Raw genomic sequence first — 26122 nt, 5'->3', positions numbered from 1 at the left:
AATATTTTACGCTGCAGAGCCAGGGGATCGATGCCTTGTTTATAGCTCAGTGTTTATGGACAGTCACTGAAGCTTTCATGAGCAGGATGTGCAGGAGCACCAGAGGAAACTGAGGCAGGAAAGCAGGAGTGGGAAGGCCTCAGGAGGGCCCCAAGATGGCTTCCTTTGCTTGCTTTGTTCTCTATCCTCCCATCTCTCCCGAATCAGGAACCCTGGGCATACCCAGCTCCAGACCACACCCTAAAAGGCCCCGAGCACCCCTGATCAACCCGATGGAGGCTCTTTAACTCCTACAGACTTCCACACACTTCAGGAACTCGCCCAGTCCAACAGAGACTAATCTCTGCCATCTTGGCCTCTCTGCCTAGAACTCTGTCTTTGGTCAGTGGAGACTTCATTGCATCCCACTAAAATGGAATTGAAAGCTGTGTGTCTCCAATATCTCCAATTCAGACTTTTAACCTGTGTTGAATAGTGAGGTTGAACTGTGCAAGCCCAAAGAAAGGCCTCAGGTAGCTTCCTCCCCTTCAGTTTCCACGGAAGCAGTGTGGTGCCCTGGGGCAGCGCCGGCTCTGGAACCCAGCAGGTATGGTTGCACCTGTGCCCTCTAGGTTCTGCTTTCCTCACCTGTACAATCTGGGAAGAGAAATGCCCAGGAGGGAAGCCCTCGAGGATGACAAGTAACCCTAAAGACTTGGCTCTGGTCTGCCAGTTCCAAGAGGGCCCTCAGTGCGCAGATGCGGTTTCCCACCCAACCTGGAATTCGAACTGTGTATTGCTATTGTTCAGGCTCCAGGTGAAAACAGGTCTCACGCTCAAGGACGTGGACCGGGTATGGGTTTCCGTCCACTAAGGCATTGGGAGAGCCGAATTTGTTCGCCGCAGCGCGCGCGTGCCGCCCCCTACATCTAAGCTGGTGTGCAGCGCCCACTGGTGGAAGCAGAGAGTAGCGGCTCCAGCGCCCGCTACCCCAACCCTGGAGTCCCAGAGTTTGGGCACCCAGAGGATCCGGGTCTTCGCCCTGCCGCGCCCCTCCTCTCCTCTTCGTTTCTTCTTGCTTTCCGAGGCTTTCCCGCGCCCCACTACTCAGTGCCCTGGGCAGGAAAAAGGCGACCCACAGACGAATAAGCACACCCTTGCCTTGCTCACGCGGAGCGGTTGACCTCCACTTAGCTGTTTCCCGAGGCCGGAAAGGCAGGCACCAGGCCCTCCTGGAGGAGGAGGCTGCAAGTCCGTGACTCCCTAGCGTCAGGCAGAACTTGAACTGAGCTTCGCGGACTCTAGTGCACTCTGCACACCCTCTTAAAGTCTCGAGCGCACCCTGGTTTCCAGAATTGAACAATTTTGGAGACCAAGGCCAACTTTAATCCCCGGCGGAGGGCTGGATTATGGAAAACACCCGAGGCCAGAGGGCTTCCCGGGTCCAGAGGGCTTCCCGGGTCCCTCGAAGGCCATCTCTGCTCAGGCGGTCGGGTGGGAGGGGCGGCGGCCACGTTTCGCACTATCAGCCCAGAGAGGGGAAGCCCCGATTCCGCAGCGGTGTAGTGCTCTCTTCCTTCCCGTCCCCTCCCAGCACGGATTCAGTGAACTCATCCACCCAGCGGCCTCTCGGGGCTGGCGGGGAAGCGGTGGCTGTGCGCCAGGTCCGTCCCGGGCTGAACGGTCTGAGGCGGGCCGCCTCTTCCACCCCGCCCTTCCCCGGGGCGCGCGGGGGGCGGGAGCTTAGGGGACGCCTCCCGGGTGGTCGCAGGGCCTAGGCCAATGAGCGCAAGGGGAGATGCGATGAGGGCTGGGCGTCCAGGAGTACTTGGGACCCCTGCACGCCTTCGCCCAGGGGGCTGGAGAGGGCGCGAGAGGCGCGGCACCGGTGCTGGGCATGGAGGCGCTTCTGGCCCGCGCCGCCGCCGCGCCTCAAAGTTTGCCAACTGACACGGAAAGTTGCGCTCCGGAGCGGCCGCCCCGCCGCGTCCCACCTCCCGACTGGGCCCAGCTAGCCACCGCCGCCCTGCGCGGGGCCCCGGCCGGGCAGACACCGGCAGCCCCGCCTGCCGGGGGCATGTGAGTCACGGGCGGGCAGCACCGGCCCGGCGCCTCCGAGGCAGCGCGCGGGCCGCCATGGGCATCCAGGGCATGGAACTGTGCGCCATGGCTGTGGTGGTGCTGCTGTTCATCGCCGTGCTCAAGCAGTTCGGCATCCTGGAGCCCATATCCATGGAAGGTAACTTTGAGGTCCCTGCCCCCGCTGCCCTCCGCCTGGGCCAGCGTTCTGTGGGGAGGGAGCCACACGGGCTCTGGGTCGGTACGCCTAGCTCGGCCACCCAGGTCGCCTCTCGGCTCCGGAGGGCTGGGCCTGGAACTAAGAGGTCAGAGAGGGCTCGGGCCCAAGTAGCCTCCGAGGGAACGGAGCCGCTGTGCTTAAGTTGGGTGTGAGCGAGATGCCAGGTGGCACCTTGAGCCGTATTGACTTCCAGGGTCCGAGACGCTCGCTGTGAGCACAGCTGGGTTAGGCCGCCGGGCGGCAGAGGTATTGCAGGGTGAAGACGACTGGAAGACCCTCTACTCAGGGTGCCGGGAGGCGAGCTATTATAAAGCTTCTGCGGAGTGTCTGGGGCCATCACTTTCGCCCCCATCCAACACCCATTTCCCCCTCCCCAGGCAAGGTTCAGGCCCACGGGATTAGTAATCAAATCCTCAGGCGCCACATTTCGGTCCCAATAAAATATTAACTGAGGAGACAGGCCTACTCTTAAACCAGACACTCCCCACCACCGGAGACCCCTGGCAGGCGCCCTTGGAGCTGCTTCCCAACCCTCGGTGCGTCCGGAAACTCTGGGCCGGTTGGGAGGAGGGGCCCCTGCAGGGCACACCCATTCTGAAGGAGACCTTGACTCGCCAGAGTTGTAACCTGTGCTCCTGCAGTTCCAAAGAGGCTGTTGCAGCCCTATGCCCCTGGACTGCAGGGAAGGGGCCAGCAGGTCCTGTTCATGTCACCTGTGGGCCCCTGCTGTCCTCTAAGAGAAGGATGGGCATCCACCTGCCCCGGCACTCTGCTTAACTTGCCAGGGTCCAGCTCCTGGGACTGAAATCCAGAGACCTGGGGAGGTGAGGGAGGAAGAACCTGGCCCTGCCTCTGAACTGCCCAAATCTCCTTGCACATAGGGATGCGCCCCAGCCCCTGTGAAGGGCTATGAGGACAGGAAGGGGCACAGGGCCAGGAAGCCATGCTTGACCTCCATTCTGCCTTCAGAGCCCAGAGCCCACTCTTTACCTGAAGTTCATGGCTATGTGGCCCTCAGAAGCCATCCTACTCCATCACACCTTTTCTAGGTGAGTTCAGGAGGTCCAGGTAGAAGGAAGTTGCTCAAGGTGGTTCGGAGAGGTGCCACCTTAAACTTTGCACCTGGAGAGGAAACTTGTCCAAGCCAGGTCTGCACTTGGCTGGCTGCTGGCCCTGGCAGGGGTAATCCGTGATGGGAAACTTAATGGAAAGTGCAGGCAGTTGGGGCGAGGTTGGGGGCTGAGCATCCCACGCTGCTGTGGAACACGGCTTCTTGCTGGGCACTAGCGTAGCCCATATTCCCTACCCTACCCCTCCCTATGATGGGGGTGTGTGGGTCCACCTCCCTGCACTGGGCCAGGCAAGCCAGCTGAGCTCACCAGGGGTTGCTTTGACAGATGGACGGCCCTAGGGTGGTCAGGGATGTGTCGCTGGGCATCATGCTCACAGGTCTGGGCCAGTCTGAATCAGTTTCTGTGATTCTTAAGAAGGGATTTCTTCACCAGGTGGAGAGGATGCACAAGACTGCAGGGGTTCTATTCAACCCACTAAAACAGCCACCTCAGACTCAAATGAATTTCTCTTTTCTGGTGTATTTGCCCACTTGACCCCCTGAAGGTCTGGGGTCTTGGTGTTGTGGGAGAGCACAGCATCCTAGAGTCAGCCAGGTCTGAGCTGGGAGACTGCCACCCACACAAAAATGGCTGTAATACTCCCTTACCCTTTCTGAGCCCCGGCTTGATCCCCCGTGAAGTAGGGCCAATAGGAATTCTTGCCTGTGGAACTGAGGCAGACTAGTTAGTAACTGGCCAGAGGGGCTTTCATGACCCCAGAACTATTCATGGCATGTGATAAATGCACATGCTTTGTGAACCATTGCCATCACCAGTAATTAGTAATACAGTGATGAATTGTACTCACAGAAGCAATTCACTGCTGAAAGCATCCCTCACTTAGGCAGGCCTCCCTGCCTGTGTCACAGGGACAGGGTTGTAAGTCCAGGCATTCCCTGTTGATGTAGAGTGGCACCTGGTAAGTACCTAGAAGGGTCCATTGGCCAGGGACTGTTTAAGGGGCTGTCAGCTGGGCTGTCAGGACCACCAGCCCTTAGACCCCAGCCTGGATGTGAGCTGGCACAGAGGGAAGGAAGCTGGTGCCCAGGTCCCCTCCAAGCCTGTGTGTGCGTAGTTGGATGTGCCTCTTGTCCTCTCTGAGCCTCCGTAGTTCTCATCTGAAAGAGACCAGAGTTATGAGGCCTCTGGGGATTTTTAGGCACTAATGGATCCGGGTTGTAGGGATGCAGCTTTCTAGAAATAGATGCGGGAGTCGAAAGGCCCTCCTCTGTGCCCTGGTCCCCTGTCAGTCTCTGTCTCTGGTGACTGTGCCGGGGGTGTTCCAGCCTGGTGCAGCCACCAGCTTACTGGGTGACTTTATTTCCTCACTGGTAGAATAAGAATAATAATAGACTGGTTCCCCCTCTCCATTTCAAAGGGGTGGCATGAACTATGGCTCTTTGCAAAAATTAACAGTAGAATGCAGCTCTAAGAAACTCCTAGGGGTGGGGTTCACTGGACTGACCAGCCTTGTTCCTGAGAACTTCACAGCCCTAACCCCAGACCTTCGTGTCGACACTTGTGGCCCAAGGCTTAGCTCTGGCTGCTTCTTATCTCAGTCCAGGTTTCCTAAGTTCTGGACTAGTAGCTCTTGGCCGAGAGCAGTTGGCTCCTCAGTAGATGTGTGGTAATGTCTGGAGGCTCATTGGTGAGGCCTGAGTGTAGGCGGGTGAAGAGAACAGAGGCATGAAGGAGAGAATGGGACGTGCCCATTGCAGAGGCGTGCACGGTTTCTGAGGTGTGACCTCAGGCCATCCTGAGGTGTGAACAGAGGTGTGAACAGGCCACCCCTGTTCTTCCAGCAGGCAGCTCCAATTCTCTGTAGCTGCCTTCTTCACACAGCGCCTGTGGGGGGCTGGCCTTGGAAAGGTGGCCTGGGAGCCTGTAAGGTCCACGGCTGACTCGGCTTGGAGCGACCGCTGTTACTCCTACTCCCTCCTCCTGGCTCTCCTCCCTGCCGCAGCACCCTCTCCTGCCTTTGCAGGGACTGTCCACCAGGACTCCTTCGGCCTCTGGGCAGAGCTTCTCGATCTGCGGTGCTGCCGACAATGACAGTAGCCAGCATCTAGCGAGTGCTCTGTCAAGGCCAGGTACTTTGTGTGTATCAGAGTTTTGTCCTCCTTTTAGGTTCATTTTATAGATGAGACTGAGGCTCAGGGAAAATAAATAACTGGCTTGCCTGAGGTTCCCCAACCAGAGAGTGGCAGAGCCAGGACCTTTCTGAGCTTTGGCACAGTCCTGGATGTGTCTCCAACTCTTCACGACCACGGGGGCATGCATGCCAGCTTCGTACAGCCCAGGTGTTGGGAGCCCAAAGGGAGGAAGCTGCCGGGACCAAATCTAAAGTGAGAAGAGTCCCCCTCACAAGACTGTGGGAATGAAATGTGTGAACACGAGCAAAGCTCAGAAAGCAGTGCTCAGCGCAGAGGGAGCACGTAGTAAGTGTTAGCTCCCATCCCCTCTGGCAGGAATGGCCCAGCCCAAGTGACCCCCAGAGTCCGACATCACTGACTGCGTGCTAGAGGCTAGTGGGCAAGGGGGGTGCACTTGACAGGCTGCCAAGTAAGACTTCATGTGAGATGCCCAAGTTTCTTGGAAACCACCAACCGTGTCCAGATAATAAGCAACGGTTGAGGCAGAGACTTGGAGAGGGAGGGCCTTGCCCAAGTGCCCCAGCCTCCGGTTCCGGTCCACCTCCCTGTCCAGCAGAAACCCACAAGGAGCCCACCTCTCTCTTCCCTTCCCTGGAGCCAGCCCATCCGGCAGCAGCCTTGGCCAGCGGGGACCAGGGGCCTTGCAGAAGACACAATGAAGGATGCCTGCTGCTATAGACAAGCCTGTGATACCATGTGCTCAGTCTCTGCCAGGCACCGCTTTCTGAGCTTTGCATCTTAGCTTGGTGGTCTCCTTTTCTGATGCTTATCTGTTTCAGACACCCTTCTTTTGTCAGCTGTGAACACTAGACATTGTCTTCTCCCATTCTGCTGAATTGTCTTCAATTCTCCAGAATTGTCTGGATTCCCTTCTCCAATTCTCCCATTGTCTTCTCCCATTCTCTTTAACAGGCCACAGTGCTCTTTGTCTAACAGAAATCCTTAATATGAATGGGATTGAATTCATCCACTTTTCCCTCTATGGTTTGAGGTTTTGAAATTTTCAGAAGTCTTTCCCTACCTTTACTTGGCAAGATACATTTTAAAAAATTCTATTTATTTATTTATTTTTGAGAGAGGGGAAGGGAAGGAGAAATAGAGAGAGAGAGAAACATCAATGTGTGGTTGGTTGCCTCTCATGTGCCCCTACTGCAGACCTGGTCTGCGACCCAGGCTGGATTTGAACCGGCAACCCTTTGGTTCGCAGGCCGGCACTCAATTCATTAAGCCACACCAGCCAGGGCAAGATACTTTTTATTTTGACTCTGCAGCTCACCTTTCATATGTGGGTCTTAGTTCATCGGAAAGCCACTTTGGCACGTCGTATAAAGGGCTCCAGATTCGTTTTCTGTAGGTGGTGAGCCAGCTTCCTTAACTCGACCAACCGAACAGTCTGGCCTTTCCTCGGCCTCCTGTGAAGCCCCTCCATGCCTCTTCTGTTGCGCTCCCCGGTCTGTTTGGTTTCTGTTCCTGTACCAGCCACACAACTGTTGCTGCGTGACTGTGCAGTGCGTATTAGCATCCACTATGGAAAGTTCCCTCTTTACTTCTCTTTTCTAGATTTTAACAGACTTTCCATTCTTCATTCTACATTTGAGAGTAAGTTTATCAAGGTCCTCAAAAAATCCAACTGGATTTTTAATTGAGAGTGTGCTGAATTTATAGATTGCTTTGGGGAGAAATGTCCTCTTTGTAATATTTTACGGTCCTATCCAAACTGGAATGTCTCATTTATTCAGATTACCTGTCTATCTAGAGGTCCTTTCAGGTTTGGTTAGTGCTGAGATACTTTTTAGTTTTTATTGATATTATGAACTTATGACCAATTATGATTACAATATCATAATCGATCATAAGTTCATTGATCAATTATGATATTATTGATGATATTAAAAGATACTGCATTATCTTTTTATTATATTTTAGGTGGTTATTACTAGTAGAAAATTGCTATTGGTTTTCATGAGTTAATCCTCTTTCTGGCAATCTTATCAAACTCTCATGTATATTGATTCTTTTGGTCCCTGGGGACTTTGTTATCTACAAATAGTGTTAATTGTATCACTTATTCCCAACTATCACATCATTTATTTCTTTTTTGAAGTTTCGTAGAGCATTGGCAGGACATGAGTTGGTGGTGATGGAGGCCAACCTTGCGACTGTGGCCAGATCTTGAAGACAGAGTGTCTTTGCCTTTGCCGTGAAATCTAAAACTTTCTGTAAATACATGATTTGCAAATGTGAGCTGCGTTGAGCTGAGGCAGTTCCCTTGATTTCTTAGTTTGCTAACTTAGTTGTTGTTTGTTTTCATTACAAATAGATGCAGATGTTTACCAATACCTTTCGCATTAGGATTTTCAATGAGTTTCCCTCCTTATTCTCTTACAGATGAAGTCTTCTTGATCATGGTGTACTTTTATTTTTTAAAACTACCATTAGAGCCCTGGCCAGGTATGGCTCAGTTGGTTGGGCATCCGCTCGCAAAGTGAAAGGTCAGTTCCTGGTCAGAACACATGCCCCAGTTGTGGGTTCAGTCCCCAGTCCAGGTGCTGCGGAGAGGCAACTGACTGATCGATGCTTTTCCCTGACATCAATATTTCTCTCCTTTTTCTCCCTCCCTTCCCCTCTCTCCAAAAACAAGTAAATAAAGTCTTTTTTAAAATATGGTTGGATTCAATTAGCTAACATTTGGCTTCATCTATGCTCAAAATGAAATGAGCATATCATTTTTTGATTTTCCCAGCTTTACTGAGATATAATGGACACTTAACATTGTGTGAATTTAAGGTGTACAATATGATGACTGATACATGTATGTAATGTGAAACGATGACCACAACAAAATTAGTGAACATATCCATCACCTCACGTCTACTGTTTTTTGTTGTGCTGGTGGTGAGAACATTTACGATCTACTCTCTCATCCACTTGTGAGTATGTAGCACAGCACTGTTAGCTGTTGCTGCCCTGCTGTACGTTAGACCCCAGACAGACTCACCTTATACCTGGAAGTTTGCACCTTTGACCTGCATCTCCGCATCTCCCCACCTCCACCCGCTGGCAGACACCATTCTACTCTGTTTCTGTGAGTGTGGCTTTTTTTCAGATTCCACATATAAGTGAGATCATACAGTGTGTGTTCTTCTCTGTCTGACTTGCTTCATGTAGCATAAAGTCCATAAGGTTCATCCATGTCAACACTATAATTTTTATTCTTGCATGGCCCATGTATGACTTAGGAATCAAGATGACTGTGTCCATCATTGCATGAGTAATATGGAGATCACTGGTGATACTTTTAATAGTAGTTTGTATGGAGTGGTGGGCAAATGCCCCAAAGGAGTGAGTTCAAGAGAGAATAGAAGGAGAGGAAGTGAAGACAGCGAGTTACAGGAGAGAGAAACACAATAGCTTGAGGGGAAAGTAGAACCAAGGGAGTTTGTTTTCCAGTTTTATTTTTGTAATGGAAGAAATGGCATCGTGTGTGTGTGTGTGTGTGTGTGTGTGTGTATGTGTATGTATTTGAAGTTCTTGTTTTATTTTATCGTTTTGGCCTTTGAGGCAGAGGGTTAGGTTACTCATATTCTTTAGTTCCTGGGACAGTATCAGTCTTGCCTTATTTAAAACTCCTCTCTTATTTTATCTTTCCTTTTCCCTTTCTGTCCCCCATTTCCTCCTCCCCTATCGCTCTTGTTCTAATTTTATTTAATTTAGATTTTTTACACACAGTGCCATTTGCCTTTTTTGGTGCCCAGTCCTATGGTTTTTTTAAACAACACAAGTTTATTTTCTCATAAATCTGAGATCAGAATGCCAGCAGGCGCATTTCCTCCCAAGGCCTCTTTGCCTCCTGGCTTGCAAACGGCGCCTTCTCACCGTGTCCTCAGTGGTCTTTCCTCTGCGCATGCGCGAATCTGGTGTCTCCCAGTTCTGAGTTTTGACAGATGCGCGTCATGTAACCACTACCACCATCAAGATACAGAACAATTCCATCACCACAAAAATTTCCCTCACCTTGTAGTCTGCCCATCCCTTGTCCTCAGACCCTGATGTATTTCCTTCTCCATGATTTCTTTAATTTTATATTTTCCAAAATGTACAATTGGCATCTTACATTATGCCTCTTGAGTCTGATTCTTCAACTTACCAGTGCATCTGAGATCCATCCTTGTCACTGTGGCTCTCAGGAATTTGTCCACGTTCATTACCAGTTAGTAGTCCACTGTGAGAATGTGGCACAGTGTGGTCATCCATTCACCAGTCAAACGATGCCTGGGCTATCTCTAGTTTTTGGCGATTGTGAATGAAGTTGCTCTAAATATTTGCCTAAGTTTTTGTGTCAGCATAACAGTTCCATTTTGTTTGGGCAAATAATTGGGAGTGGGATCTCTCGGTCAGACGGTTAGCGTATGTTTATAAGAAAATGCCGCGCTGGTTGCCAGTGTCAGCACCATTTCCTTCCTGCCAGAAAAGTATTTCGTTACTTCGCATCCCTAAAAGTGCTCGAGGTCCTCAACATTTGTAACCGAGAGCTAAGCGATTCTAACGGGTGTGCAATCGTGTTTCACTTGGTTTTAATTCGGATTTCCCTCGTTGTAAATGGTGTTAAACACCCTTTTATGTACTCATTTGCCATCTGCACATCCTCTTGGGTGAGGTATTTCATCAAGTCCTTTGCCCATTTATTAACATGGGTTGTTTGTTTTCTCGCTGCTGAATTTACAGAGTTGATTATAAATTCTAAATATCCTTTGTCAGAGACGTGATTTACAAATATTTTCTCCAAGCCTGTAGTTGATCTTTTTATTCAACAGATCTCTTACAGAGCAGAAGTTTTCCTTTTTTCATTAAAAAGTACAATTATCATTTTTTTCCTCCAATGACTATGCTGCTGCTGCCTTGTCTAAGAACTCTGCCTAAACCCAGGCCATGAAGATTTTCTTCTGCATTTTTTCCAGAAATGTTATAGTTGTATGTCTTACATTTAAATCTGTGCTTCATTTAGTCGAAGTTCATTTTTCTTGTAATGGATGTTCGATTTTCCAGCACCATCTGTGGAAAAAACTATCCCTTCTCCACCGAATTGCTTTTGCACATTTGTCAAAAATCAGCAGGTGATATTCGTGTGGATCTGTTTCTGAGCAGTCTGTTTCGTTGTGTTCATCTGCACGTGTTTCTCTCCTCCAGTACCAGCCTCGGTTATTACGCCATATACCGTATTTTGCCACGTATAATGCACAGTCATTTGCCACATTTTGGGCCCAAACTTTCAGGAAAAAAATCTTTCACTTTAATTTTTACTTATTTATATTTAGACACAAACCAATTATCATATTCTAGGGTATTATTTTGTAGATGGATATCATTATTGCTTTCTAGAGTTACACTTTTAATATGTAAATATAAATAAAAGGATTAAAGACATATATAGATACGGAATTAGTACTACCCAAGTATAATGTGCACCCTTTTTTTCCCCTCAAAATTTTGGGCAAAATGCTCATTATACATGGCAAAATATGGTAATAAGTCTTAAAATCAGATAAACTGATTTACCCCGCTTGATTCTTTTTCAAAGCTGTTTTAGCTAGTGCTTCCTTTGCCTTTCCATGTAAATTTTAGAATTATTGTGTTTACATCTACAAAAAATTCTTCCTGGGATTTTTATTGGAAGTTTGTTAAATCGGTAGATAATTTTGGAGATAATTGACGTCATTGAGACGTTGGGTCTCAGTGTGCGAACATGGAATGCTTCTTCACTTAGTTCCGTCTCCCATGGTTACCATCATCAGCATCTTGTAATGTTCAACATTCAGATTATGTGTGCGTTTTGTTAGACTTGTGCCTCAGTGTTTCATTTGTGGGGCAAGCAATTGTAAATGCTATTATTTTTACATTTTTTTCCAATTGTATATTGCTGGTCTATAGAAATGTGACTGATTTTGTTAATTTTGTATCCTGCGACCTTGCTAAACTCACTTATTAGAGGTTTTTTTGTATATTCCTTGGGATTATCTGCATAGGTAATCACGTCATCTGCAAATAAGGATACCCCTTTTTTCTTTTTAATTTGATCGGTACGCTTTTCCTTGCTCTCTCCCTTTCTTTTTTCTTTTCTTCCTCCCTTCCCTTCAAACCCCTTTATGCACTGGCGAGGACTTTTTTTAAAAATGATGTTGAATAGGAGAGGGGAGAACAGATATTCTTGCCTATTCTCAATCTTAGGGGGAAGATATTCAGTCTTTCACCATTAAATATGATGTTAACTATAGATTTTCTGTAGGTGCCTTTTATCAAGTTGAGGAAGTTCCCTTGCATTTCTCATTTACTGAACTTTATTTATTATGAATTTGTCAAATCCTTTGAATTTTTTCAAATCCTTTTTTTCATCATCGTTACAATCATGTATTTTTCTTTAGACTGCTAGTATGGGGGATGATGTTTAGTTATTCTCCAATATTAAATCAGCCTTGCATTCCTGGAAACCTCCATTTGTGGTGTGGTCTTCCTTTTGGACATCAGTGGATACAATTTTTGACTGTTTTGTTGAGAATTTTTGTCTTTGTGTTCAGTATCGGTTAGGACTGTTCAGGTTATCTCTTTCATCTCGGGTGAATTTGTATAATTTGTGGTTTTGTGGAACTGGTCTGTTTTATCAGTTATAGACTTTGTGTGCAGAGCCTTGTTCCTGGTAGCTCCTTTTTTTATCCTCTGAACATCTGGAGAGTCTGTACTTATTTCCCCTGTTTATTCTTGCCATCAGTGATTTGTGCCTTCTCTCTCTTTTTTGTCTTTTTCATTCTTGCTAACATTTTATCAATTTTATTGATGTTTTCAAAGGACCATCTTTTTTTTACTTCATTGATGAAGATATTTTAATGGATATTGTAGTCCCAATGTTTTCTGATCTAGTCAGACCACATTGGTAGTATTGGGAGTTGAATTTCAATAGAAATATTATTCAGAGAAAATAAGCCAGGCTAGTCAAGTATCTAGCTATACTATATAATGAACAATTGCAGGAACCAAGGATGCTCAGGGATTATATTACATTTATAGACAAAATCTAAAAATGTGAACCACCCATGCCACCACAAAGGACCACCTTTTGATTTTACTAATGTTCCCTATATTTTCCATTTTCAATTTCATTGTTTCTGCTCTTCCAACTTCCTATTTCCTTCCTTCTGCTTGCCTTGGGTTTATTTTCCTCTTTTATTTTTATTTTCTTGAAGTGGAAGCTTATTTAAAATCTTTTTTAAAAATAGGCATTTAATGCTTTAAATTCTAAGTAATTTATCTGCATCCCACAAATTTTCATGTTATCTTTTCAAATGCATTAAATTCAAAACTCTTATTTTCCTTCTGACCTTGATTTTTTATTTGATAGATATCATTTCTCTTCATCCTGAAGTACTTCTTTCAGCATTTCTTGTAGGGAGATTCTGCTGGCAACAAATTCTCTAGCACTCACTTATCTGCAAATGCCTTCATTTCACCCTCTTTTTTGGAAGGATATTAACATTGGATATAAAATTCTAGAGCAACACTTCACCAGTTGAAGTGTTGTTCCTTTGTCTCTTGGTCTACATAATTTATTGTGAGAAGTTAGCTGTTTTTCTTACTGCTCTTCTCTTGTATCTCCCTCTCCCCACTCGCTCTTCTAAGATTGCCTCTCCATCTTTGGTTTTCATCAGTTTGACCATGCTGTTCCCACATGTGTTTGTCTTTTTTACTTTCTTGGAGTTCAGCTGAATTCCTTGGATCTCCGTATTGATGTGTACCTCTAATTCACTGCACAGTGCTCCCTGGTGTGGATTCCCCATGTTGTGCTTCTTCATCCTGCCTTTGATGGGTCCCTGGGATGCCTTCAGATCCTCATAAAAATGCTGTTTCCATGAGCATCCATTTATAGGTCCCTTTAGCCGGGTAAGATTTTGTTTGGGATGTTAGAATCCAGAATGGAATTGCTGTCTTGCAAGGTTTGCCTATACCAAACTGACTGAAGATTGCCAGTTGTCCATATGGTGATAAGATAATCCTAAAGGGAGGAAAGAAAGATGGTGAGGAGAGAGGAAAGAGTAGGGAGAATTTCCGGATCCTCATACTTGAGGAGGTTAGAGGGGACAGTACCCACTGTGCAAGTGGAAGACTTAGCCAGGAGCAGGAACAGTTCATCTTCAGAGAAGGAGGAAAAGGGAATAGATGCAGTAAATGGGTAGGTGTGGTGGTAGGAACTTGGGGAAGTTTTCTGTGGCTTCTATATTCTTGGTGATGTAGGAAGCAACCTGAGGTACAGGATGGGGAATGAGGTACTGGCAGCTTAAAGAGAGGAAGCTGTGAAATAGCTACCTGGGCGATTGGGAGTAGACATGACCAAGGAAGTAGAGCCACTTTCTGAGCAGTTTGCAGGCTGCTCTTGGGTTAGTGGGAGTGAGCAGTGCTTCCGGGAGAGGCCGGGCATGGAGCAGGCCCAGCAAAGGGTTCCACGGGCTGGGGTTAGCAGTGCTCCGTGCCCGGCACTGTCCTGGGCTCCATAGGCACAGGGTGGGCAGTGCAAAGGGGCTACAGGTCACCATGGACTCAGTGTCTTGGGGGGTGCCTGGGCAGGTGGGGGTGGTGACAGTGTGGGGGGAAGGTCTGTAATTATGTGACTGGGCTGCTCTTCAGGTTAGGTACTCAGTGCTTCTCTGTGTATAGCTCTAGTTTGTGTTATAAAAGTGATCCATGCCGCACCAAAAAAAAATAGGAAAAGATAAAACATGATAAATAAAAAAGTAAAGATCACCTGAAATGCAACTCCCTCCACCCCAGAGGCAGCTGTAGGTAGTTAACATTTGGATGTCGTGTTTTTAGAGAAAAGGGCTGGTCCCTGCCCAGTGGGCCCTTGTGGTCTGACCTCCCGTCCAAATGTAAGTAACACCCCCCACCAAATGCAGCCAAGCAGCAGTGTGTTAGGCCGAATGGGCCAAGAGGGATCACCTCCCCATTGCTGGTAGAAATCAGGGAGGACTACATGGAAGAGATGGCCATGAATTGATTGGGTCTTGAAGGTCGAGGGTCCCCTGAGTCTGTCTTGCTGTCTTTATCCCTTTCGCTTCCCCTTGTTCAGTGTTTCTCAGGGACAGGGCCAGCTCCCAGCCTCTGTCCCACTGTGTGGCTGACAGGGTGGGCGTGCCCCAGGTGAGATGAGAGGGCAGGGCTCACTCTGTATGAGGAGAAGGGGCCAGAGTGGCCTGAGTGTGCTGCTCCGCAAGAGCCCCTCCATTGGTGCAGTGTGCAGCCTATGTGGCCGTACACATTAGTCATGCGAAGCAAGTCCCTCTGCCCCTGACCTCAGCCCGTGGCCTGGCATCCACCCTGTGGCGAGATGGAGAAAGGGGGCTACATGTTCCACTCTCCCGGGTCTGTGTCCCCCTCCAGATAGCAGCGACAGCGAGCTGGAGCTGTCCATGGTGCGCCACCAGCCAGAGGGGCTGGAGCAGCTGCAGGCACAGACCAAGTTCACCAAGAAGGAGCTGCAGTCCCTCTATAGGGGCTTCAAGAACGTGAGTGATACCCATCCCTCAGGAGAGGCCCTGACACACCCAGCCCTTTTGCCCCTGGCTCCAGAAAGGGGGATTCTGGCCCAGGCAGACCTTATAGAAACTTCCATGGCATAGCAAATATCCCGGGGGCCTTGATGAGGCTCATATTTTGTGGGAGGCCTCTCTGGGCGTGTGTGGGCCAAGGCCCAGAGTCACAGCTCTGAAGGCCCTGTGCTCCCCTGTGTGGCTGTGTGCTGGCACAGGGGAGGGGTGCATGGAGGGGCCACATTGGCCTGAGGGCCCCCACCTACCCCTCCTGCGTCAACCCACCCAATCACCAGGCTGTCCTGGGGGCTCGGTGGAGCCCAGCAGTGCCCTGGACAGCAGGCATCCCTCAGAGCGCGGGCTGGGGCACGAGGCTGGGGTGGCTAAGGCTGCTGAGGGGGTGGCTTCCTGCTGCAGGAGTGTCCCTCGGGCCTGGTGGATGAAGACACCTTCAAACTCATTTACTCACAGTTCTTCCCTCAGGGAGGTGAGTCCAAGGCCAGCCCCCCTGCCCTGCTCCCTGCTCCTCCTGAAGCCCCCGCTTTGTCCCTATGGCAGTTCTGCAGAGGGTGGGTGTCCCTCTATGGGGAGGGGACCCTCACCTCTACCTCTGTGCTCCCCCCACCACTTGTTTTCTTGAGGCCTGGTGCTGCCTCTATCTCATTGGAAGGGGGACCCCAGCTCAGGACACAGGTGGACCCCCAGTACGGCTGCCTGGGGTGGGGACTTGACTGCCAGGAGGCCCTAAGACACCCGACCAGTAGCCTTGCTCCCCCAGATGCCACCACCTACGCGCACTTCCTCTTCAATGCCTTCGATGCTGATGGGAACGGGGCCATCTGCTTTGAGGTAGGTCTCTGTCGTACCCTCCGACATCCCCTGCGTCTTGCAAGGTGTCCCTCTGCCCTGGTGCCACACCCTCGGATTGTCTAGAGGGTTGGGCATGACCCTGGGGTACATGCTCCAGGGTGTCCCCTGGGGAATGAGTGGGTGGTACTTGACTGGCCCTGGATCTAACCATGAAGTCAATGGAATTTGGTTTTGCTGTCTGACCACCCTAGTCCCAGCCTTGTCCTCCAATCCAGCCCCACCAAACCCCAAGACCTACTGAGGCACCTGAGGTGGCAGTGACCCAGGGTGAATTTGCACCTGAAAAGGAGACAGGGATGCGCTCAGAGATCTGTGTTCACAGTGGGGTTTCAGGCTCCCAGCCCCAGAATTCACCCCCTCTGCCAGAAAACAGACAGCCCCTGACCTGAGCAGGCTCCTGCCATCCCAGCCAGACACTAAAGGAGTCTGGTGTCCCCCTGCAGTGCCCACCAGCAGGGCCTCACTGGGCTCTGTGTGGGTGGCCATGGGCCCCACCCAGGCTGGGCCACAGGATCATTTGAAGGAGGCATCTCTGTGGAGCCCAGGCCCCTAAAAATAGCTGCAGGTGAAAAACTGAAACCTCTTTGGGGAGGAAACCATGCTGAGAACCAGGCGTGATCGATAACCACTCAGCCCAAGGGCAGTGACAGGAAAAGCACAGGGCCAGCCGGCCGCCCAGAAAGCCCCTGAATCAGCTAGAGGGATGATAGCAACTCGTAACTCATACTAACGCTGCTGCATTCCCCTTCATGGGCCAGCCCGCCCTGCGGTGCGCTGACACCCTGCCCGGCTGACCACAGGGCCCGCCCCCTCCGGCCACACTCTAAGGGCTCGTGAGTGTGTGTGTGTGTGTGTGTGTGTGTGTGTGAACGTGCAGTGTTTTATCTTCTTTATTCTCGGTGGCACCTGCACACAGTAAAGCTCCAATCCTTACAGAGGAGTAAACAGGAAAACTCGTTGTTCCCCCAGTTTCTGTGGGTCCGTCAGGAGGCACCTGAGGCACCTGGGAGTGAAGTGCAGGAAAGACTCTAGTGTGATGGGCCACCAGGGCATTGTGGGTGGTTACTCGTGTTCAGAAATCAGAGGACCAAACTGCTCAGCAGGGCCCCAGTGTGTCCAAGTGGGTGTTTGGAAGGTCTAGGTTACCCGCCGTGGTCATCCCTCTGACTCAGTCTCCAAGGGAAGGGTCTTGTGGTCCCTTTAAGGTGGTCCCTTTAAAGTGGCTGAGTTGAGGGTGCTGGTGCTGAAGCCCCTCTGCCTGGCACCTTCTCAGAAGGCTGTACCCTCTGGTGCCATTCTGGGCCTTCCGCGTGCTTCTCCGCATGTGAGGTGAATCCTGCAGTTTCACATGGTGTTTGTTTACCATGAGGACTCTTGATTTTGGCGTCCACCCTAGGAAGGCCTTTTCATGAAGGGAGGAGGGCAGGTACCTCCCCAGGACCTTCCAACCAGCAGAGCACCATCCTGGCTGCTCTTGGGCCAGGAAGGATCCTGACAGGTTGGGGGACGCTCGGCCCCCTTGTGGCCTCAGACGGAGCCTCTTCTATGCTCTGAAAACGGAAATTGGGGTCCCGTTTATGGAATTTATAGTGACCCCGATTTTTCTGTATATTCTTGAGAGACAAAATCCATGTTAATTAAAGTTACAGATATGGGAAAATAGTGTAACTTTCCTGCCCTCACCAGAAAGACCATCAGAAAACTACACTGGCAAAACCAGCAAACCTTACCATTGCCACCTGGAGCTGTGGTCCCACACTCTCCCTCAGCGCCTGCCTCCTGCCCCTGTCCTCCTGGGCCGGCCTCCCCTCGCCCCCTGGGGAGGGGGCGCACACAGATGCAGTCCAGGGCCTTGCTAATGCCCTCATTCATCATGTCAGGGCTGCTGCTCCTTTGAAGAGTTATGACTAGCGTGTGTATCTCAGGAAGACTGTGGCTGCCTCTGCCTGACCTCCCAATGCAGTAGCCCGCTTCCGGCGCATCGACTGCACAGGGTGTGCCGCGAGCAACCGGAGAGAAGGCCTGCAGCCTGCATCACACCCTCTGGTCCCACCCCCGGGCTGAGCTCCGGCTCCATGCTCGGCCTGGCACCCCTCATGGGCACTCTGGGATGCTTGGAAACTGGTTTCTCTGCATCACTACGTCATATGTAGGAACCCCTCACCCTCCCTGGGCTCCGCCTCGGGGACAGCCCCAGAATGGGGCTGTGGGTGTGATAGGCTTCACACACCTCGGATTTAAGAGCAAGCAGTCACATACCAGTAGTGACAGTCCCACATGCAGCCGTGCTCTGTGGGGCTGGCAGTTTAGAACTAGCAAGCTGCCTGACGTGGGGCCATGTGTGTGTGTTATTGAGGACAGGCCAGTGGCCTCGCAGCTCACATTCCCAGCCATCTCTTGATGCGTGCACTGGCTCACAGTGCCCGTGGCATCATGGATGAGACATGAGACAAATTCACACAGACTACCGAGTCTTGTGGAGGAAAAGGGACCACATGGCTACTCCCTCAAGCAGGGAGCACCTCAGAGTGGCTTGGCCACCCTCTCAAGGGGAAAGCGGCTTGGGGCGGCCTGGCAACTCTCTCAAGGAGAGAGCGCTGACCCTTGCCTAGACAGGCTTTTATTGGTTTTTTTTGCACAGGAGTTCAGGTACAACTTATTAATCGTTGTCAGGCAGTAAACAGTAGATAGTATACAAAGAACCATGAGGGCTTCTCCTAAGTCAGGGTCTGCCAGTTAAAAGGCTACAGAACTTTGAGAACATAAACTCACTTTTTGCTCTGGCCTTTATCATTTAACTAAAAGCATTCTCAGCAAAGCAGGCTTCACAGGATTGTTGGGAATTCTTTCCTTTGCCAGATCACCCCGGGGAACCCGCCATTCCCAGCACAAGGCTGCGCCACCCTCTGTCATTGTTTTCAGGCTTAAGTCAGGCAGAGGAGGTGGCCAAGGAATTCTCAGAGACTTCTCGCAGACAGACTGAGGACTCAGGCTTTGTCAAAGCTGGGGGGCGAGGGTCCATCACCCCCTTTCTCCATAGCCCCCCAAGTCCTTCCCTGGGGCCTCCACATGATCATGCCTGTCCTAGGTCATCCCTCCCTTGAGGAATTTTACTTGTCATTGGCTAACTGATCGTGCATTGAGGGCCAATCAGAGTGAAGTAAAAGGAGTGGAGACAGTGCCCCTGCCAAGGAGATAAGCTTTGTCTCCTTAGTGGCTTATGGTCTGAAGGTCGCTCACTAAGCCTTAGCCATGGGGGATTTCAGCTCCTGAAACCAGGCAGGGTGGTCCCCAACAACCTCTCTCCGGGTGCTGTCACGACTGTACTTCACACACACTTAGGGACACTGTATGGGGGCATTTCTTGGTTGTGGTTGACCACGAGGCCTTCCACACTTCAGGCCCAGGTGTGTGAAGACAGGAGGAGAGGACAGCAGTGCCCTCCCATGGCCCCATGAGAAGAGGGTCTGATGTGGCACTCCATACCTCTGCCTCCCACTGGGAAGCCTGTCAGACCCAGAGAAGAGGGAGTGATGCGAACTCAGAGGTGCTGTGAGTCTTCGTCACTAAGTAAATCACGCACTTCAGTGATGACCTCACCCCCGTCTCAAAGAACTGTGTGTGGTTTCTGTTCGATACCAGCATTCTCTCATTTTCTTCACTTAAACACATATGTGACTTCAAGTGTCCCATAGGTTACAGGGTGTACCTTGGAAAACAGCAGTTAACACCCGGCACACCTGAGGAGTCAGTCAGCCTCCTCCTGTTGTAGCCGATTGCCAGTCTTTGTCTCCGTGTCTCCCGGTAGCACGCCTCTACTTCCCACCTGTCCAGGCTTAGCCACGGCCCACGGGTGTCTGGTGGGGAGGCCTTGGGCCCCCCAAGCACACACCTTCTCAAGCCCAACTTCCAACAGAAGTACAGGATTCCGATTGGACAAGGACTCACAGTTTACCCTGATCGTGGGAGTGCGAGCCCAGGAAGCCGTGTGGTAAATTGTGGCGGTGCTCTCCTCCCCTGCACGTGTTCTCAGTTGGCCTGCCTTCGAGGACCGTCCCGAGTTTTCACCTGCCTGGTACTGGCAACCTCAGCGTTGACGCCACCCCAGGCCCTTCTCCAGTCATCTGATTGGGCACCTCCCTGCAGACCCCTCCCCGGCCCTGGGCTTCCTCGTCCACTGGGTCCTGGAAGCACCACCTAAGGATCTCTTCCCCTCCCTTCTGAACTGGGGTCTCCTGGTTCCTGGACCCTGTCACCTTCTTTGTTCTTGCTTTACTCTCTTTTTTAGGGGCACGTCTTCCAGCAGCTTCCTAGGGAAGAGAGAGTATATGGGAGGTAACTTTGAGTGTTTGGATGTCTGGGAGAGTCTTCATTCTGCTCTCACTCTTGCCTGATGTGCTGAGAGGGACCAGAGCAGCAGCGGGAAGCTGTGCTTCTTCGGAATGGTGGCCGCCATGCCACCGGCTTCCCGCCCCAGTGCTGCTGTAAAAGGCACAGCCTGCTGATCCCTGACCCTGTGCAAGGGACTCGGTTCCGGTTTTCTCTTCGGTTTCGTTTTTCTCTCTGGAAGCCCGCAGTGTCCTCCCTCTGCTGCTGGTTTTCTGAAATGGCATCAGGGTATATGCCTACAGGCAACAGGGCGAGCTGTTGGCAGGTGTGGGAAATCTCCCCTCACTTCTTGACCTGCTCTCCTGTGTCCTCCATTCCTCCCAGTGCCTATGGCGGGGCCTCTCTTTCTCGTCATTCCTGTCCTGTTTGCAGCTCTGCCTTCCCCCTACGTCATGGAAGATTCCACTGACTTCTCCAACCCTTATTCTAAGTCTGTTGTTCTGCATTCTCATTTTTAATTCCCAAGAGCTCTCTCTTGTTCTCAATGATTCCTTTTTTATAGCATCCTATTCTTATTTTAGGGATGTGAGATTTTCAATCTCCAAATCTGTTTTTGTTAAGTTTTCTTTTTCCTGTAATAATTTTTGTTCCTTCCCAACTGCTTTTCTGTTTCCCTTAGGCTTTCTCGTTTGTGATACAGGCTTCCTCAGATCTAGAAAGTATAAAATTTGAGTGAGGACTACGCCCCGTGGTGTATGGCCCTGTCCCTCCACAGTCCGCCACCCTCTGCCTTCCTGGGACAGGCCTTCTCTGCTCCCCTTCTTTCCGAATTCCCTGCAAGGACCCCATGGGGCAGAGGGGCTCGGCCTGCAGGCTTGCAGGAGTAGAGGGAAAGACTCATGCCCCACCAGCTGTTCTAACACAACAGTGTGCTTTTCCATGTGGAAGCTATTGGAACTTCCCTGTCTTGTCACATTACTGATCAATTATCCATCATGCTCGTAGGTTTGTCCTGACCCAGAATTGAGCACTATTAGCTTAGCTTTTGAGGCTGGACGTTTTCCAGCACCCTGACGTGCAGGTACTGGTAAACTACGAGGCAGGTGCCCCCAGAACCCCTCCGTCATAGTGGTGCATTGCAGTCCGGGACACCACAGGCTCGAATGCCTTTACTTGTGAAGATCGGTAACAGCCACCGTGTCATCCCTGCCACACACATGCACTCATCCATGCACATGTGGGCACACATATTCACACAGCCATGTGCACACATGCATTCATATGTGCACATGTGTGTGCACACCCTGTCGACCTGATGGACACCACCTGCGTGCTCTGTAATGGACGCTCCTCACCTCTAAGCTGTGAATTCACTGGAAGCCACCCAGTGAACTGGACATCGATTCTGGGGTCCGGCTGTCACTCCTCACCCTTTTTTCCTCCCAGGACTTTGTGGTTGGCCTTTCCGTCCTCTTGCGAGGAACAGTCCAGGAGAAGCTCAAGTGGGCCTTTAACCTCTATGACATTAACAAGGACGGCTACATCACCAAAGAGGTATGGGTGGCTGGGGCATGGCCCGTCTGGTCTCCCCTCCCCACGCAGAGACCAGGTGGGAGGCAGCCACCAGGCAGCTCTGGTTCCCTGAGCACAGGGAACGTGAGGCTGTGTGCCCCGCACCACGGGTCTCGATCCAGTCTAACAAGTGTCCTAGGATCATCCCCTCTTACAGGAGAGCCTCGGGGGACACAGGCGGAGAAGCCTAGAGTGGGGCTAGCTTTGGCTCCCACCTATCAAGGGGCAGTGTAGTCCCTTAGGGGGGGCGGGACTTACCACTCAGGGCCACAGTGGATTCTTTTGGCCCAAACATTCTTTTGTATGTGAACTAGTTGCTACAGTTTCAAATTTTAGAGCCAAAAATCTATGTCCAACTTCTTTCGGAGAGTCTGAAGCTGTCCCTGGGCAGAGCTGACAGGGCCCCTTCTCACTCACACCCGCCCTAGAAGGCTCTCCACCTGGGGGTGCAGCCCCTCCCCTTGGGCCCTTGGACCCTCCCCCCACTCTTGCAGCTGGACTCAAGCCAGCTCCTCTGCCCACCCCAGGAGATGCTGGCCATCGTGAAGTCCATCTATGACATGATGGGCCGGCACACCTACCCCCTGGTGCGGGAGGACGCACCTCTGGAGCACGTGGAGAGGTTTTTCCAGGTGAGCGCTCAGCTTGGATAAGCGGGGAAAGGCAGTGGGAAGAGGAAGAGGCCCCGGTTCAGGGCACCCAGGGCAAGCCACTCCCCTCTCTGAGCACCCCCTCCCACAAGGAGGTTAAATGGGCATACCCCACTCTGCTGGTTGTCAGGGCCAGGGGAGCAAATTAAAACGCCATCCCCTCCTCAATCAGCTGAACCTTGCTCGGGGCAGGCTGAGGCTCATGAATTGCAAGGCGGCTGACATCTTGGCCAGTGTTCTGGTGCCTTCCAAGAGATCCCCCAGCTCCTCCAGGGAAACTGCAAGAGGAGTGGGGTTGGGATGACTTTTCTCTGTGTCCATGGGATATGTGGCCCTCTTGTCCCTCAGTCACTCCATCTGCCCTGGTTGCCTGTCAGGGCACATTCTTGGAAGTGTCATCCAGGAGATTGTCAGAAGCAGCTGGGGGTGGGAGGGGCCCAGAAGAGCACTCTATGTGGCTGGGATCCAGTGTAGGGGACAGAGGGAACAGGTTGGGGTGGAGGAGACCCGACAGTCCACATCCTCAGGCCTGGGGCAGCGACAGTCCCGGGTGAGACACAGGCTCACTAAGGGTGTGGCTTGGTTTGCAGAAAATGGACCGGAATCAGGATGGAGTGGTGACAATTGACGAGTTTCTGGAGACCTGTCAGAAGGTAGGTGTCCTCAGGAATTGAGAGTACTCAGTGTCCTGCCCCTGCCAGCCCTCAAGCCACTCCCCACCTCCAGGGTCCACTTCTACTGAACCCATCTGCTCCCTACCCGCTCCTGCCAGCCACCGCCCACGTGGGCACCCTGTACCTCTTTTGTGTGCTTTGAATTAGAGAGGGCAGGAATGGGGCCAGCAGGGGCTGGTGGGGCCATGTGGCCCTTGGGAATGGTCACTCTGGGGAACAGGTTCTCGGAACCTCCCCAGCTTACTGACCCTCCAGTGCAGAGCACCCTTGCGGGGTGTGGGGGAGGGAGAGCTCTGGACCTCTGCCACTTACCTCACTCCCAGAGTGACCCTAGCCTCTGTCTGTCTGAGCAGCCAGAGAGGTTTGTCCTTCAGTGAATTAGTCGATCCCAGATGGGCTGCGCTTAGGCCATGGGGCCAAAGACAGGCTGTGCCTGACCAGTACCCCGTAGCTCAGGGACACAGGCAGCAGTCCCTGCGGAATGGATTCCGGGTCCCTGTGCAGAATCTGCTCAAGGTGGTCAGAAATGAGCACTGCCCCAACCTGGCCTCTTTCCCCTCTCCACGCAGGACGAGAACATCATGAGGTCCATGCAGCTGTTCGAGAACGTCATCTAGGACACGTGGGATATTGCCAAGTGGCCACTGCCACCACCTCAATTCTGCCAGGAACAGCCTCCACGAGAAACATTTTTCTAACATATTTGCAAAAAGTGAAGTTTGCTCCAGACACAGAAACACACCCATTCCTCTGGGCTGTCAGAGGGGGACCAAGGTCAGGGGGCACTGAATCTGGCTGGGAGCTGGGTCCAGGTGACATGAGCCACACTCCCCCAGCCAGCCATGTCCCAGGCCAGCAGGGTGAGGCTGCCTCTGGGGTGGGCTGATGGGAGAGCAGTGTGTATGACCACTGGCTGCTGGATATGAATGAGCAGGAAAGTGCTCAGCTCCTTCAGAGGACGGTCCAGTCTCTAGCACCAAGGCCCCTCCTATGTGAGCCCCTCCCTCCTGGCCCCATCTTTCCTATCACCCATCCACCAGACTCTGGGCTCCTCCTTCCCCCAGCCATTCCCAGCCACTATCCACACTCCCAGAAAGCCCCTCACTGCAGGACCCTGGAGGGGAAGCTGGGGGTCAAGGAAAGAAGTAGTGGGGGCAGAGCCTGCTGCTTCCTGGAAGGGACTCCTGGATGAGTTCTGTTCCAGTGATGGGGGACTACAGGGCCCTGCTGTCCCTCCATCCCAGGAAGGGGGCCCTTTAAGCTCAGGGTTGGATTTCCTGGTAGAGAATGTGAGGGGCCTGTGTGCTGACTCAGCTGGGTGGGAGAAGCCCTCGGCCACTTGCCCAGGCCTGCTCAGTGGGGATGCAGTAGCAGGCTGCCCCCATCCTTCAGGCTCTGTTCACCCCAAGGTCATTATAGGTCCCAAGAAGAGGTCACGTGGCTCAGGGACTGGCAGCCCAGGAGCCCAGGTGGTGGGCGAGCCTAGGAAGGGCTTCTCTGTCCTCCTATCCCTCAGCCTCTGTCTCCCTTGGCCCAGCAGTTTGGCCGAGCCTCCCTCCCGGTTAGGGTCCTGAAGCAGTGTTTGCCACCACTCCACACAGGCGCACCCAACTCCACACAAAAAGCACAAGCAGCCCGGCAGCTCAGGTTTAGCCCACAAGGGGAGCTAAAGGCACTTCTTATCCCAGATGAGGCCCTCCCAGTGGGCTGAAGTCTGAGTCCCCATATCCCTGGTATAGGTGGCCTGGGGAGGGAACCTGGGGTCAGGTCTGTGCCTCAGAGCAGTGGGGGCTCAAAACCTCCCCCAGCCCAGCTCACCAACGTTCAAAAGCACAAACCCCAGGACTCTGCTTGGCTGGGTTCTGCTCTGGGGGTGTGGCCAATGTCCACCTGAGGCCAGAAACAGCAGTGCTGGCTGAGAGGCCTGGGGTGTGTGGCAGGCTCACAGGGGCTTCTGGGGGACAGAGATGACAGCTTCTGCCTGCTCAGGCAGCACAGGCCCTCCCGAGGAACATTCTCAAACATACATTCCGTCGGCCGCCACCCCATCTCTGCTCAGCCTGGCTCCGGGTGAGCAGGACCTGTGGGGAAGGGTGGGATGGCGGAGGCCATGGACACTGCTCTGGCTTGGTCCTGGGGACTTCTTGGCACCACAGGTGGCCCTCTCCTTGGAGTTGCACTGATACCCGTCTCCACTCTGACTGGGGGGTCCCTCTCCCCTCCTCCAGGAGGGCATCAGCTTTCCCTGGCTCAGGGATCTTCTCCCCCGGCCCCCAGTCCAGTCCTCCCAGCTGGTGTAGCTCTGTTCTCGGGCCCAGGCCCTCGGGAGGGTCCTCACTGTCCCCCTCAGCTCGGCCAGGCTGGCTCTCTTCCAGCCAGGAGAGGGTGGCCTCCCACACTGGGACGTGGACTGGCCGCATGTCTGCATGGCAGAAGCATCTCCCTTGGGCACAGCCCGGGAGGGCAGTTCCTGTTCTCAGTGCCCACCAACATTCAGTTCTGTATATTTTAATAAAATGAACTTGACAGAGGAGAGGGACTCTCCTTGGCTTTAGCCTGACTTTGAATTTCTGTCCGGCTCCTGCCCATCTCTGCTGTTATCCAGGCTCCTGCCCAGCGCTGTTCTGGTAAGTGTTTAACCTGCCTTGAAATTGCAGCATTTGTCAGTTTCTATGCTGGACTTCAAGCTCCTAATGTAATGTCACCAAAGGCAGCGTTGAGGTACGATGGCCACATTGGTAGTCTTTATGAGAAAAGCCAGCCAGCAGGCGGGGTACCTTCTTGAGGGGCCATTTATATTTATTCCCAGGTCACTTTCCATGCCTGTTGCAGGGAGTAATCCCCGCATAGCCCCTTGGCTGGAGGGCGCAGGTCACAAGGCAGAAACAGGATTGGCCTGACTATGTCTTTCC

General features: G+C 51.9%; 1 protein-coding gene across 1 annotated transcript; it reads left to right on the top strand.

Annotated features, from left to right (window-relative positions):
• Positions 1-1684: 1684 nt before the first annotated feature.
• KCNIP3 (potassium voltage-gated channel interacting protein 3) lies at positions 1685-25764 on the top strand. The gene is made up of 8 exons (XM_037056750.1): positions 1685-2218; positions 14967-15091; positions 15533-15602; positions 15894-15964; positions 21761-21868; positions 22414-22518; positions 23127-23189; positions 23780-25764. The coding sequence occupies exons 1-8, from the start codon at positions 2116-2118 to the stop codon at positions 23825-23827; spliced, it is 693 nt and encodes a 230-aa protein (XP_036912645.1). The 5' UTR covers positions 1685-2115; the 3' UTR covers positions 23828-25764.
• The last annotated feature ends 358 nt before the right edge of the window (positions 25765-26122 follow it).

This window comes from Sturnira hondurensis, unplaced genomic scaffold, assembly GCF_014824575.4.
Source record: "Sturnira hondurensis isolate 20B ecotype Veracruz unplaced genomic scaffold, ASM1482457v3 Scaffold0009178, whole genome shotgun sequence".
NCBI lineage: Eukaryota > Metazoa > Chordata > Mammalia > Chiroptera > Phyllostomidae > Sturnira > Sturnira hondurensis.
This window is presented reverse-complemented; position numbering and strand designations above follow the sequence as displayed.

Bases quoted from the DNA above. Each gene is read 5' to 3' on its own strand.
- KCNIP3 (XM_037056750.1), top strand. From the start codon at position 2,116: ATGGGCATCCAGGGCATGGAACTGTGCGCCATGGCTGTGGTGGTGCTG. The intron at 15,092-15,532 runs GTGAGTGATACC...TTCCTGCTGCAG, and splicing joins TCTATAGGGGCTTCAAGAAC to GAGTGTCCCTCGGGCCTGGT. The intron at 15,965-21,760 runs GTAGGTCTCTGT...TTTTCCTCCCAG, and splicing joins ACGGGGCCATCTGCTTTGAG to GACTTTGTGGTTGGCCTTTC.